This window comes from Leucoraja erinacea, chromosome 22 (assembly GCF_028641065.1).
Source record: "Leucoraja erinacea ecotype New England chromosome 22, Leri_hhj_1, whole genome shotgun sequence".
Lineage (NCBI taxonomy): Eukaryota > Metazoa > Chordata > Chondrichthyes > Rajiformes > Rajidae > Leucoraja > Leucoraja erinaceus.
The window spans coordinates 28654144-28669385 of record NC_073398.1 but is presented as its reverse complement, the minus strand read 5'-3'; the positions used below and the strand labels follow the sequence as shown (position 1 = coordinate 28669385).

At 41.7% G+C, this 15242-nt stretch overlaps 1 protein-coding gene across 2 annotated transcripts in view; it reads right to left on the bottom strand.

The window, feature by feature from the left end:
* Positions 1–14920, bottom strand: part of cax1 (cation/H+ exchanger protein 1) — a 39458-nt gene extending 24538 nt beyond the window's left edge. Inside the window, exons 1-3 of one of the 2 annotated variants that reach the window (XM_055653346.1) lie at positions 14716–14920; positions 3587–3715; positions 939–1069 (exon numbers count right to left, since the gene is read on the bottom strand). In XM_055653346.1, the coding sequence (XP_055509321.1) occupies positions 939–1069; positions 3587–3715; positions 14716–14905 (450 nt within the window). In that variant the 5' untranslated portion in view covers positions 14906–14920. The remainder of the gene's footprint in view (positions 1–938; positions 1070–3586; positions 3716–14715) is intronic. The other variant, XM_055653347.1, reaches the window with a different exon arrangement.
* Positions 14921–15242: the final 322 nt, after the last annotated feature.

The following is a 15242-nucleotide window of genomic DNA, read 5'->3' as shown; positions in this document are numbered from 1 at the left end:
TTCTTATTCCCCCCCCCTGCGCTATAGACCTTTCATACATCATTTAAGATTCTCCAAATAGAACCATGCACCAGTTTGCTTTCTGCCACTTCTGCACATTCCATGACTTTAGCTCAAGAGTGTTTTAGTGTCATGTGTCCCAGATAGAACAATGGCAATCTTACTTGCTACAGCACAACAGAATATGTAAACATAGTACACTGTAAACAATATAATAAATGAGAGAGAAAAAAACAAGTTGAGAGGAAGGTCCTTGTAATTGTTGCTCCCCACTGACAGATGAGCAAATTTAATGCTATCAAATCTGTTCATCCTATTACCAGGATTATTTCTGAGGACATAGCAGATAAAATATTTTAAGAAGTGTATATTTCTGCTAATGCTTAAAAAGAGGGTTGTGTAAGCTTTGGGTTCTTTCATTTTCCAACCTTTTCAAATGCATCATTTTCTACTGAGGTTTGTAGTTACTTGGCCTCATTAAATTGTCCCTAGTGTGTAGGATGCGAAAGCAGAATAACATAGAACTAGTATATGGGTGATCAATAGTTGGTGTGGACTCGGTGGGCCGAAGTGCCTGTTTCCACGCTGTATCCCCGAACTGAACCCAATCCATCCAGTGGCAGTCAGTCAATAATTCATCCCACTGTAGAATGATACACCCGAGGCAGCTGATCTGTCACACTCGCATTGATTCTCCGAGATAACTACCTTGTTCAATCACACACTGGTATATTTCACCACAATTCACCTCAACCATCCAGTTGGCTTTTAAAAAAAGTTATGGAAACTGCTTCCACACCCCTCCTGGACATGACATTGTAGAACATAATCACACTGCAGTTTAGCAGTTTGATTTTTGCCAGAGATACACAGTCATAGCGACAATGCTGAAATTCAATGGGCCTGTTTTTTTGTGACGTCACAAGTATGTTACTCACCTTGTAGTTGTTGGCCAGTTTGTGTGCCTCAACCTCATTCTCTGCCAGCAGCATGGTCTTTGTCATCATCAAGCAGCCCGGACACGTTATCCCTTCACACGAATGATTTTGCGTCATAGTTGAGCAAGACACTGCAAAGCAACCGATTGAGATTTATTTAATAAAGTGATCCAACTCTTAGCACAAGCTTTACAAGCATGAAGACCAACGTTAGTGGGTGGCTTAATCAGTCCACCCAAACCCAGTGATCTTACCAAGTCATTCAATTGTGAGGAACATAAACATAGAAAGTAGGTGCATCACCGGCATTCAATATGATCATGGCTGATTATCCAGAATCAGTACGCTGTTCCTGCTTCCCCCCCCCCATACCCCTTGATTCCATTAGCTCCAAGAGCGATACCGACCCCTTGATTCCGTTAGCTCCAAGAACGATACCCACCTCTCACTCTATGGCTGATTATCCAGAATCAGTACGCTGTTCCTGCTCCCCCCCCCTCCCCCCCCCCATACCCCTTGATTCCGTTAGCTCCAGGAGCGATACCCACCTCTCACTCTTTCTAGTCTAAGAATAGGAACGACAGTGAAAAACTGCAACAACAAATCCGAAAACTTCAGAGAAAGCAAAGTATAAACTGGAACAAAGTAGTTGAGTTGCCATGACTCTATGGTCATGTAAATAATATTTTGAAATAAATCCCACGCAGAACTACCTAGTATCAAAAGAAGAGCACAGGAAGAGAAAATAGTACCCTTCTATCGTACTGCGCTATTTTACCATAATATTTCTTATTTAATCTGAAGCAGATTAGTAATTGTGCTAAATAAATGTATGCATAGCAACAAACCAGCGACTTGCTACTCAAAGTATTAATAATCCGAGTTCTCTGAGGAAAATCCGTCATCACGCAGGTAGCTCTGCCAAAGTAATTTGCTCAACAATGTCCTCAAAAACCCAAGATGAACCACCAAAAGATCAATATTACCGCTCAGCAGAAGCTGGCAACGTGTCAGACCCCCTCTCCCCTCAACCCCCCTCTCTCCTCCCTCCCCCTCCTCCTCCTCCACCCCCACCGTGCTGCCGGCCTCAATTTACACCTCTGCTTTCCACATTTCACAGCCTTCTCTTCTTTTCATCTCTGGCCATTGCCCACCCATCTGCCAATCAAACCCTCTCACCCACATCCACCCATCACTTGCCAGGCTTTGTCCGGCACCCCCAACCACAATCAGTTAGAAGAAGAGTTCTCACCTGAAATGTCACCTCTCCACAGATGCTGCCTGACCCGCTCAGTTACTCCAGGACTGTTTTTTTTTTTAAACTCAACATTTGAGGATAGGTGAGAATGTCAGATCTAGATCATGCTAAACACAATACTGCCAATGCTGTCACTCTTTTGAATCATATTATGGCTATTCGTACATATGCATGGGTGTCTATAAGAGACCCATGGACTGCCTTTATTTATTTCAATGAGATCACCACTGATTCTTCGTATCTCAAGGGTATGGGCCCCAAATCACAATCTGGCTTCAGAGTACGAATCTGCATTCCAGGAATCTACCTTTCATTGTACTCGCTCATCAGCAAGCTTGGATCAAGAGGCTGATCGGGATTGTGAACTGCTGACATCCTCCCATTCAGCCTCTCAACCCAATGATTCCTCCAATGTTTGATCCATTACCCAATCCCTGCTGTAGAGCAGCCTGTATGCCCCAATTCTGTTTAATTACCTCCAGTCCCACTGCAATGACCTACTGAACTTTCCTGGTTCCCTTTCATCTATTCTGCTTGTTACATCCTTAAACAATTAACAGATTTATTAAACATGGTTTCCCTTTCATAAATCCAAATCAAATCTGTCGATAAATAGTAGAATGTATTATTCATTAATAATAAATTCTAGTTTTTATTTCTCCCTTCCCCCTGTTACTCATGTCTGGCTAATATGTCTCCATTTTTTTTTGTTAAAAAACTTCCAACCTAGAATCTCTAGAATTTTGGAAGATCAAAACTTATGCATCCATTGTCTTCATAACAGTTTTTCTAAAACATAGGGTGCAGATCATCAGGTTGTGGAAGGGGGAGGCAGGGGTCAGTACCATTAAATATGTCACTACTATTATTATTGCTCATCTCTTTCAATTCCTCATTCACCAGACCAGTTGTTCTTCAATTTCCAGCCCTTGTTCCCAGACCAATATTTACCTTCAAAATTACTCAGTTACTATATTATAGAAATAATGACACTAGTTTACAAAAGAAAAAGCACTGGAGTAACTGATTGGGTCATGCAGCATCTCTGGAGGATGTCAATAGGTGACGTTTCAGGTCAGAACCATTCAATCTGGAAAAGCCGTCTGACCAGATAACGTCACCTATCCACGTTCTCCAGGGTTGCTGCCTGACCAGCTGACTCACTCCAGCACTGTCTTTTTTTGGGTAACTATATTGTCTGCAAGAGGCCATGTTCTTCCAACATGACAACAGTGACTAAACTCTGAAAATACTTCAATGGCTGCAAATCATTTCTGGATGTTCCAAACTGCGATGGGAAAGCTGTGTGTAAAAGCATGTCTCTCTGCTGGGAGGCAGGTGAGAAGTAGACATTTAAAGTGTGGAAAACAACGAGCTCAAGCACACTAACCTGCGCTTGACTTTGGTGTAAGTGGTGAAGGCATGTCCATCAGCTCAGTCTGCGGATGCAGCTCACACTGCCAGAGGGTCAGAGGATAGGGAGGTGCTGCAGCCCTTAGCTCACTCTCCCTCCCAAAGTCTATCGATGGAAACAAAGACGTCCTCTGTAAGCTATTGGTCTCATATTCTATAATCTATTAAAAGTCACAATATAACTTTCTGAACTGGGGCAGCACGGTGGTTCAGCAGTAGGGATGCTGCCTTACAGAACTTGCAGCGCCAGAGGCCCGGGTTGGATCCCGACTATGGGTGCTGTCTCTACAGAGTTTATACGTTTCTCCGTGACTACGTGGGTTTTCTCCGAGATCTTTGTTTTCCTCCCACACTCCAAAGATGTACAGGTATGTAGGTTAATTGGTTTGTTGTAGGTATAAATTGTCCCTAGTGTGTAGGATAGTGTTAGTGTGCAGGGATCTCTGGACGGTGGGCCTTTGGGCCTGTGTCCGCGCTGCATCTCTAAACTAAACTGCCACGATGAAGCAAAACAATGTTAAACTCGGCCGAATAAAAAGAGGAAAATGACTGAACTTTATTGCCTTCCCTCACAGTGGGAAACGTTGATTCCGCTGTGTCCACTGATGTTCATGTTAAGCTGTATCAAGCATTGTGTTCTTTTTATTCGTATGGCTCTATGGCAACTCAAATCTCACTGTACCAATTGGTGCATGTGACAATAAATGTAACTTGAACTTGATAAAGTTGTCACACCTTACATGGAGTTCCCTGTATAGAGTTTTGTTTAAAGATGGAATTCAATTTGACTTGATACATGGACATTCAGTGATTGCTAATTAACCCATAGAATTTAAGCTCAACAGAAAAATCACAAGTTCACAGAGCTCACGAGCACTGTGCTCAATGGAATGTTCAATGGAGATGCCATCAGTGGGAAGGAAAGCCGGTTTTCCCACACTCAGACATTGTGCTGGCAGTATCACTTGCATTTTCCTGATATCCACTAACATGACTCTGGGGATTGAAGACTTCAAGGCAAACTGCCAAGGGCTTTACACGGACAGGGCCTAAATTATCTAGAATAGGTCACATAAACAAGTCTACAAAAAAAAAAAAAAAAAAAAACTCCTTTAACTGGAGGTACAAAATAAAGTCTCATACGTCCAAGGAACGACGTGTTTACAAGAAAATGAGTGTGGGATGAAAATAAAATCAGAATACAACGTCATTTCAGAGTTTGGACATGTCAGTACTTATGTTGACATCTCAACTCTCATCTGCAGAGTTCCTCCAGCAGTTTGCTTTTAGCGCAATATTTAATTTGGGTGTAAGAGTGGCAATGCTCCAGGCCGACATTCCATTGAGGTGCTTGGATCTCCTGAGAAAGGGAGGCGTCCATTGCTCAATATATTCACAGTCCCCAACTGAAGAGGCAAGGCAATCTAGCTTTAATGTATAACCCAATATGTGGGTATCGCTGGCAAGGCAAGCATTTGTTGATATTCCACCTGCCTTGCCTTTGCACGTGACTTGGAAGGAAACGTTTGGGTGCAGTTGAAACAACCCTGGAGTTGCTGCATTACATTAAAATCATAAGGAATAGGAGTAAAATTAGGCCATTTGGTCCATCAAGTCTACTCTGCCATTCAATCGTGGCTGATCTATCTCTCCCTCCTAACCCCATTCTCCTGCCTTCTCCCCATAACCTCTGACACCTGTACCAAACAACAATTCATTGAGGGTTTAAGAAGGAACTGCAGGTGCTGGAAAATCTAAGGTAGACAAAAATGCTGGAGAAATTCAGCAGCTGCAGCGAAGGAAATAGGCAACGTTTTGGGCCGAAACCCTTCTTCAGACCCTTATTCATTGAGTGCATTATATTACTCAACTACTCAACCATGGTGGCGGTGAACGGCGAAATTCAAAACAGGCTTTTGCCTTGATATCAGGCTTTGAGTGTAAAGTTGCCTCACTATCAATGTAAAACAAATGCATTCATACCATTGCCTCATCATCCAAATAAATTAAACAAAGTGAAAGATAGCTCATTTTCCAAAGGGAAATATTGCTCCGCAATGTCCACATTCAGATTAAGGGCAAAAGATATTATCCACCGGGAAAGTCAATGGACTGGAAGACACAACACCTTCAACATATTGCAAGTTGGAGGTAGCAAGTGAATTAAAGGAATATTTGCTGAAAGGTTAAAAAGTCAAGAGAACCCAAGTTCCATGAGTCAACCTCCATTGCAACATCAAATGGTTCCACAATCTGCTCCTTCTACAGTCATTGTATGGCAGTATCAAGTCAAGTCAAGTCAAGTGAGTTTATTGTCATGTGTCCCTGATAGGACAATGAAATTCTTGCTTTGCTTCAGCACAACGGAATATAGTAGGCATTGACTACAAAACGCATGAATAAATAAACTGATGAAGTGCAAATAACAGATAATGGGTTATTAATGTTCAGAGTTTTGTCTGAGCCAGGTTTAATAGCCTGATGGCTGTGGGGAAGTAGCTATTCCTGAACCTGGTTGTTGCAGTCTTCAGGCTCCTGTACCTTCTACCTGAAGGTATCAGGGAGATGAGTGTGCGGCCAGGATGGTGTGGGTCTTTGATGATACTGCCAGCCTTTTTGAGGCAGCAAATGCAATAAATCCCCTCGATGGAAGGAAGATCAGAGCCGATGATGGACTGGGCAGTGTTTACTACTTTTTGTAGTCTCTTCCTCTCCAGGGCGCTCAAGTTGCCTGAACCAAGCCACGATGCAACCGGTCAGCATGCTCTCTACTGTGCACCTGTAGAAGTTAGAGAGAGTCCTCCTTGACAAACCGACTCTCCCTAATCTTCTCAGGAAGTAGAGGCGCTGATGTGCTTTCTTGATAATTGCATCAGTGTTCTCGGACCAGGAAAGATATTCAGAGATGTGCACGCCCAGGAATTTGAAGCTCTTGACCCTTTCAACCATCGACCCGTTGATATAAACTGAACTGTGGGTCCCCATCCTACTCCTTCCAAAGTCTACAATGTGTTGAGGGCCAGGTTATTGTGCTGGCACCGTATGGCACTCCTATAGAGAGTTTGACCTGAATTAACAGGTATCAGAAGCATTGACCAAACCTGCAGTGATAAAGTACCAGCAATAAGAGCATGAAGCAAAGAATGCAGGAATGTTTCTCCATCAAAGGATAAGCCCATGAAATTGTTGTTGAACACAAGGCTGGCATAACTCGTGGCAACCATTGTTTCCAATGAGTTCCACACCCTCATGCAGCAGTTGCTGTACTTCAGAAACTGCAAATCACAGCAAGCTGGAACAGACAAAGACAGTGACCAAAATGCATTGGCTCCAAGCACAAAAGTCAAAGGAAATAACACTTTAATTACAATAACATGCATTGTAAAGTTTGCCATTGCATTCTGCACAATTGTCAGAATGGGCAGAGAAGGGAAAAGGCAAAATGTAATAAAAAGACCAAATGACGGAAAGAACGAGGGTAGACAATATACGTTGAACAAGACATTTCTAGTACATATGCAGAAAGAGGGGATCGGGTGCAGACACATATATATTTGATAGCACTAGGACACGAGACCACATTTAGAATACATGGGATCCAGAGATTGATAATTAGAACTGTGGGGTACAAATGCAAGAAGGCGCATTGTGTGATTATAAAAGACCAGTTAGGGCACAATTAAAGTATTGTGCCCAGTTCTGAGATCCACTTCAGAGTTTGCGATGGGGTCACCTTGAAGGATGTCAACCACAACATTGGAATGAAGATGAAGTGGTCTTCATGAAACATAGCAAGCTGAGAGGAAGTTTGAGATCTTGGGATATTCAAGATGTTTTTAGGTAGGTACATAGATACGCAGGGAATGGATCATGTGCTGACAGAGGAGATTAATTTAACTATGCATCATGTCAGTACAAACATTGGGGGCTGAAGGGCCTGTTCCTGTGCTGTTCTGTTTTGTGCTCGACAACATTATGCATTTAGATTCAGGAGAAAACTCAAAAGCCAGGTTTCATATTTTTACTGAGTGGCAAAAGGTGCAGGAAGGGCAGTGGAGAAACATTCTGTTATATATGCAAAATATGGTTATAACTATCTATAGAATGATGAAAGTTGATAGTTAGCAGATAATTTATACAACTATAAGGAAGGTCGGAGTGGGGGGGGGGGGGGGGGGGGGTTCTGCTCTACAGGAAGCTAAAACAAAACACAAATAAAGGCTGGAAATGCTCAGGTCCAACAGTTAGTGTTCGACATCAATGAACTTTCTAATGAAAGTTAGAACTTTAGCTTATTTTTATTTGCAGAGAAAAGAAAGATGGGTGTAACCACAAAGGAAATGAATACAACACTGTGAACCCAAGGGAGATTTAATTACAGAAATGACAATAGTACCAGATGGAAGAGATGGCACCACTTGTTAATCACAACTGGCCTGCCAAGTGTTGCAAATAGAGCAGTCGAAAATTTTATTTTAAAAAAGGGTGGAGCCGTGTGATAGAGAGGACAGCGGCTGCCAGAAAATATGACATGAAAAATGATTTAGATAACCAGCAAGTCAGGCAGCATCTGTGGAGAGATAAAAAACAGGCTATATACAATAGGTTGATGATCCATCATCAGAAATAGTCCGTTTTCTGAGTTCCCAAGAGGGTTTTCAAAATCCCACCTTCATGTAATTTATAACTATTCCAAAAAGTTTATATAGTGAGATAGCCAAAGTAGTGATTATAATGCAGAAATGTAGAAACAAGGAAGTGCCGGTGCTGGTTTACAAAAAAAAAATGCAGCAGTAACTCAAAGGGTCAGGCAACATCTCTATAGAACATAAGGCACGGTTTGGGTCAGGACCCTCCTTTGGACCTGAACAGGATGATCGAAGGGCCAAGTAAAAACAAATGATACTTCAGCAAACAGCATTTTCCCTAATCCACATCTAACTTGGTATTCAATGTTTAACACAGATCCAGTGCCCAATTAAAGACCATCAGGCATTATTCACGCTCCTACATTCCTTGATTTACCAAGTAAAACATTGGCAGCCACATGCAAATTGTATTCTCCATTTAGGTCACAGGAGCTAGATGCTGACAGTCTAGCATTTGCTCTCAAACTTACTGCATTAACATTGCTTGCCCAGGTCTGCAAAACAGCAAGACGCTACAACAGAAGCTTGTTCAGTGCTCCAGTTATTGGAACAAACTATTTTATTTATAAGGTAACCATAAAATGAATAATTTTAAACAAATGGTGGGACAATCATTTTGTCCACCTTCAAAACCCTGGTCTCTCTTCAAACGACTATATCACATGCAGTATCTCATGATCGACTGACTAATGCCATAATACCAAGGCCAATTTGTCCACCAGATCATGTGCCCACTGCTGAAATAAAGGTCTGATTACCCGTTCTGTAATCAAGGATTTTACTGCAGTAAACTACTGTACAGACAAAGCATTGATTCCTTTAAATAGATTTTTCAGAGGGTAGAAGCCGCAGAAATGGATCATTGTTCACTGTGTGTAACGAGTCTGTGCATTACTTGTTACATCAAAAATCTTTATTTTATTTAAAAATGGAAAGGCTGACAAAACAAAACTCTAAAATCACATTCAATACATGCAAGGCCAGACCTCAAAGGTCTATTTGACAGACATCATTTCACTCACAAAATAGTATCTCCAGGTGCTGATCCTAAAACTAGATTATAAATGTTGCATGAAAAACAAAATGCAAATACTAGAAATCTGAGATGGAGCAGAAGACGTGGAGGCGCTCGGCAGTTTTTGTGCAGAGAGAAACAAAGTTATTGTTTCAGATAATGATCTTCCATCAAAGAAAGACTGATGAAAGGCCATCAACTCGAAACATTAATCGTTTCACTCTTAGGTTACTATCTGATCTGCTACGATTGTTCAACATTTGTCATTTTAATTTTTAGTGTTGATCCTTGGATACTGGCTCAGTGGGCAGTGAGATGGCTCAGCTTCAGGGACCTAGGGAGCTGCCATTTCTACATGGTTTTCCTCCAGATCCCAAAGATGCATTGGCAATTGAACTGCAGATTACCTCTAACTGTAGGCTAACATGAAAAGGAATTGAAAGGGGGTCGAAAGGCAATATGCGAAGGAGAGAAAAAGAGAAATAAGGTGAGGGGAAATGAAACTAAAAGGATTGCTCCTCCAACAGCTGGCATAACCTCAATGGGTTGAATGGCCTCCCTCAGCATTGTTACCAGCACAGGAATCCACAACTATTGGAGACGCCAATAATCACTCCAAGGGCTGAAACAGCCAGGTCAACACCCTTCAGTGTAGTAACAAGGAAACATTGCACCATTGGAAGTACAATCCTAATGTGACTTTAGGAAGTCCCATCACACGCACATTTTGATTGACTTGGCCACTCACGAATTGACCATTTTGAGCTTTGAAAAACTCCTTTGTTGCTTTAGCAGTATGTTTGGGATCATTGTCTTGTGTGGAATTAACCGGGTTTCGAGGCATTTGTTTGAGGCATTTGAGGCATACCATAATGTATTCCATAATGTATTTATTTGCCTCTGTACTCCACCATTTGAAATTTGTAATAGAGAAAGAAAAAAAATCACATGTGGTTAAAGTGCACATTGTCAAATTTTATTAAAGGGTATTTTTATACATTTTGGTTTCACCATGTAGCAATTACAGCTGTGTTTATACATAGTTCCCCAATTTCAGGGCACCATAATGTTTGGGACATATGGCTGCACAGGTGTTTGTAATAGTTTAGGTATGTTTAATTGCCTCCTTAATGCAGGTATAAGAGAGCTCTCAGCACCTACTCTTTCCTCCAGTCTTTCCATCACCTTAGGAAACTTTTATTGTTGTTAATCAACATGGGGACCAAAGTTGTGCCAATGAAAGTCAAATAAGCCATTATGAGACTGAGAAACAAGTATAAAACTGTTAGAGACATCAGCCAAACCTTAGGCTTACCAAAATAAACTGTTTGGAACATCATTAAGAAGACAGATACCACTGGTGAGCTTACTAATCGCAAAGGGACTGGCAGGCCAAGGAAGACCTCCATAGCTGATGACAGAAGAATTCTCTTTATAATAAATAAAAACCCTCAAACACCTGTCCAACACATCAGAAACACTCTTCAAGAGTCAGGTGTGGATTTGTCAATGACCTCTGTGCACAGAAAACTTCATGAACAGAAATACAGAGGCTACACTGCAAGATGCAAACCACTGGTTAGCCACAAAAATAGGATGGCCAGGTTACAGTTTGCCAAGAAGTACTTAAAAAAGCAACCACAGTTCTGGAAAAAGGATTGTGGACAGATGAGACGAAGATTAACTTATATCAGAGTGGTGGCAAGAGCAAAGTATGGAGGAGAGAAGGAACTGCCCAAGATCCAAAGCATACCACCTCATCTGTGAAACACGATGGTGAGGGTGTTATGGCCTGGGCATGTATGGCTGCTGAAGGTACTGGCTCACTTTTCCTCATTGATGATACACTACTGATGGTAGTAGCATCTGAATTCTGAAGTGTATAGACACATCCTATCTGCTCAAGTTCAAACGAATGCCTCAAAATTCATTGGCCGGCTGTTAATTCACAACAAGACAATGATCCCAAACATACTGCTGAAGCAACAAAGCAGTTTTTCCAAAGCTCAAATATGGTAAATTCTTGAGTGGCCAAGTCAATCACCCAATCTGAACCCAATTGAGTATGCCTTTTATATGCTGAAGAGAAAACTGAAGGGGACTAGCCCCCAAAACAAACATAAGCTAAAGATGGCTGCAATACAGGCCTGGCAGAGCATCACCAGAGAAGACATCCTGCAACTGGTGATGTCCATAAATTGCAGACTTCAAGCATTCATATGCAACAAAATACTAAAAATTACTACTTTCATTTACATGACATTGCTGTGTCCCAAACATTACGGTGCCCTGAAATAGGGGAACTATGTATAAACACTGCTGTAATCTCTACATGGTGAAACCTGAATGTATAAAAATGGCCTTTATTAATATCTGACAATGTGCACTTTAACCACATGTGATTTTTTTCTATTACAAATCTCAAATTGTGGAGTACGGAGGCAAATAAATAAATGATGGGTCTTTGTCCCAAACATTATGAAGGGCACTGTAATTGAGTGCAATGGGCTGAAGGTCTTTGTGTTTCTCTTTCTGTGCTTTGGCATTCAAGGATTCAATTCAGACAGTTTTTAAATAGTTATCAGATTAAATCAAAATAAATATCTCAAAGCAGACGGAAAATACAACACTGGTCCATTTAATGCATTGCAGCATTACTGCAACAAAAAAACTCCTAATGCAGATACAGTGATAGCATTCCTTTATACTTGAGATTAGAGTAAAGCTCAATCTTCTTCCTTTCTTATCTTGTATTTATGTAGAATAATTAACACACCAGACAATCCCCAAACGTTCATTTACAGCACTGTTAAAAAAAATGAGGCAAATAAAGAACTAATAAACCATATGGATGAACCAAACTTAGCTGAATTTAGCTTCTATGCAATATCCAAAAGGACAAAAGAGGTAGTAAAACTAAAAGTCAAGAGAGCTTGGGACATTGGCACCTGATGACATGGCCATCAATACTGCAGTGATTAACTTTAATAAGCCAAAAGATTAGAACAGAAATATGCAGACATCTAATTATACTTAAGAGAAATGGAGGGGAAAAGCCAGAGAGAGACTTGAAAACAGAATGTGGGTGCACAAGAACACAGGCAAAAGGATTTGAGTAGAGGAGCAAAGAAGTTCTACTGCAGTTGTACAGGGCCCTGGTGAGACCACACCTGGAGTATTGTGTGCTATTGAGGGAGTGCAGCGTAGGTTCACCAGGTTAATTCCTGGGATGGCGGGACTGACGTATAATGAAAGGATGGGTCGACTGGAATTTAGAAGGGTGAGAGGGTATCTTATAGAAACATATAAAATTCATAAGGGATTGGACAGGTTAGAAGCAGAAAAAATGTTCCCGATGTTGGGGGGAGTCCAGAACCAGGGGTCACAGTTTAAGAATAAGGGGTAGGCCATTTTGGACTGAGATGAAAAAAATGTTTTCACCCAGACAGTTGTGAATCTGTGGAATTCTCTGTCACAGAAGGCAGTGGTGGCCAATTCACCTGGATGTTTTCAAGAGAGAATTAGATTTAGCTCTTAGGGCTAACGGAATCAAGGGATATGGGGAAAAAGCAGGAACGAGGTATTGATTTTGGATGATCAGCCATGATCATAGTGAACGGAGGCGCTGGCTCGAAGTGCTGAATGGCCTAATCATGCACCTATTTTCTATGTCTCTATGTTTTCTAAATGTTGAAAAGCTCTTCATACAAGCCAATACATTAATTACTTCAAAGTCTAAGAGAGTTGATCAAATTAAGTTGATAAAGTTGATCAACGGAAAGATAGTTTCAACAGGCGGATCAACAAGTTTGCAGAGACTAAAGGTGTCCTATAATGACGCCATGAGAACACTGCTAAGGAAACCTAGATGGTGTAGTGCTGGTAACATGTTTGTGGCTGCAGGAGTCAGTACTTTAGAAGCTATCCTAAGAAATCATATGTATAAATTCATTTGCAGGATAAATGACTAAAAATGTAATTATCATGGCCTTGTGAAACATAAGGTTTAGCACTAGACGCTACAAATCCCAGTTGTGGAGACTCTGGTATCACTGTCTCATTGTAGGACTGATTTTTCTTTTTTCTTTTGGATTTTAAATCATGCATCGTGTTTTTTTTTAAATATATAATTTATGATGCCTTTATAAGAGATATACTAAGATTTTATATGTATTTTATGATGTTTTTATATGCACTGTATTTTTATGTAATGTTGTCCCTTGTCTGGACCTTGAGTCCAAAGTAAAGTTTATTATTATTAATTTAGAGCAACCTAGGGCATGCAATCTAGAGTTTTAAAAAATGTTGAAAAGGGTTTCAGATTCAAGTGAGCCAAGGCCGGAGTAGATTCAGGCAACCTTAATGAGGATGAAAATGCATACCAAGTTACAAACTCCTCCAGAAGTAGTTTGTAATGCAGATCAAACACCCTAGCTGTGTCCTTGATAGTCAAAGGGGTCAAATTCAGCCATGCCGACTCATTTAGCTACATTTCACAATTTGAAGTGTATGACTCAGATAACAATGTGCCAGAGTAATAGTATTAGTGCAACTGACAAACTACCTCCAGAGAAGAAATGACCACAATTGCAATTGCAAAACACAAACTGGGTTTCTACAAATACCTGACTGAACCAAGTTTTGGCCACTCTCTCCAACTTTTACTATCAACAAATCATAAACCGGAAATTCAGGTCAGCCAAACAGGAATCACGTGTCGCAGTTTAGCACTGACTCTAAATTTAGATTTTGTAATAGTACATTGAACTATTGCAAGGCACCCAGCAAAAATAAGGTCTGCATCTACCATTAAACAAATGCACGGGATAATAGAGAACACAATATCATTCAGCCCACCGTGATCGAGTTCGCTGTAATTTTCCGGTCTTTTCCAACAACAGGCCTATACGCGTTTCTTGTTGAAATGTTCTGATTTACAGTCGATGCCACCCTGTCAGTTATTGCATCCTAGATTTACAAACCTCGTGCACTTAAAACCTTACTTCAACACTGTGCCTGCACTTGCTCTTCTGAAGGGTGATCCTGGCTATTGACTCGAGCAATGCCCATTTTGTCCATCCTCAACTATCCAAGTGCTTCTTCTGAAACCAATCTCCAGACTAAAGGTCTGTGTCGCTTATTAATTTGCAATATTTGGTGGGGTGAAGACTTATAGTTGAAGGATTTAGAACAAAAACCAAGACGACAGCCCGACTCTGGGTGCCGGCCAGGTGGGACTGGGACCGGGCAGGTGGGACTGGGACCGGACAGGTGGGACTGGGACCGGGCAGGTGGGACAGGGACAGGGACCGGGCAGGTGGGACTGGGACCGGGCAGGTGGGACTGGGACCGGACAGGTGGGACAGGGACAGGGACCGGCCAGATGCCGGCTTCACGAACCCGGCGCAGTCTGCTGCATGCAGAGTTCAACCAGCTTCTTACTCAAGGCATCTTGGGTGCTCCGTCTCCGCACGGCCAGCTCGGGCTCCTGCTCTATCTCCGACATGGCGAGGGGCTGGTGTGGGCTGCCGGCCGGTCTACAAGTGTTGCCCCCGGAGACGACCTGCAGCACAAACTCACCACCGCCACTCCGCCTTTTGTAACCAATGCGCAAGTACCCTCGATCGCACATGAGCGTCGCCGGCTGCACCCCGCCATGCTCTCTGGGAGTTGTAGTCCCCCACTCATCCCACCCTGCCTTCAGAATCGAGTGTAAAACTACAACTTCCCAGACCTGATCCTTGCGCGGTGTTGATTATAATTACAGGATGGGAAAAGCCCATTTTACACCTAGAATTTATTTGAAAAACAGTTGAAAAGTTTTTCTGCCAAAACTTGTCTATTTGTAATAAAATTAAAGTGGGAAAGCTGGAAGTGTGAAATAAAAGGCGTGATAGAGCTGCAACAGACTGGAGTTGAAATATCGTTGGGGACGCGAGGGTTAGAGTTTTTATAAATTTACGTTTTCA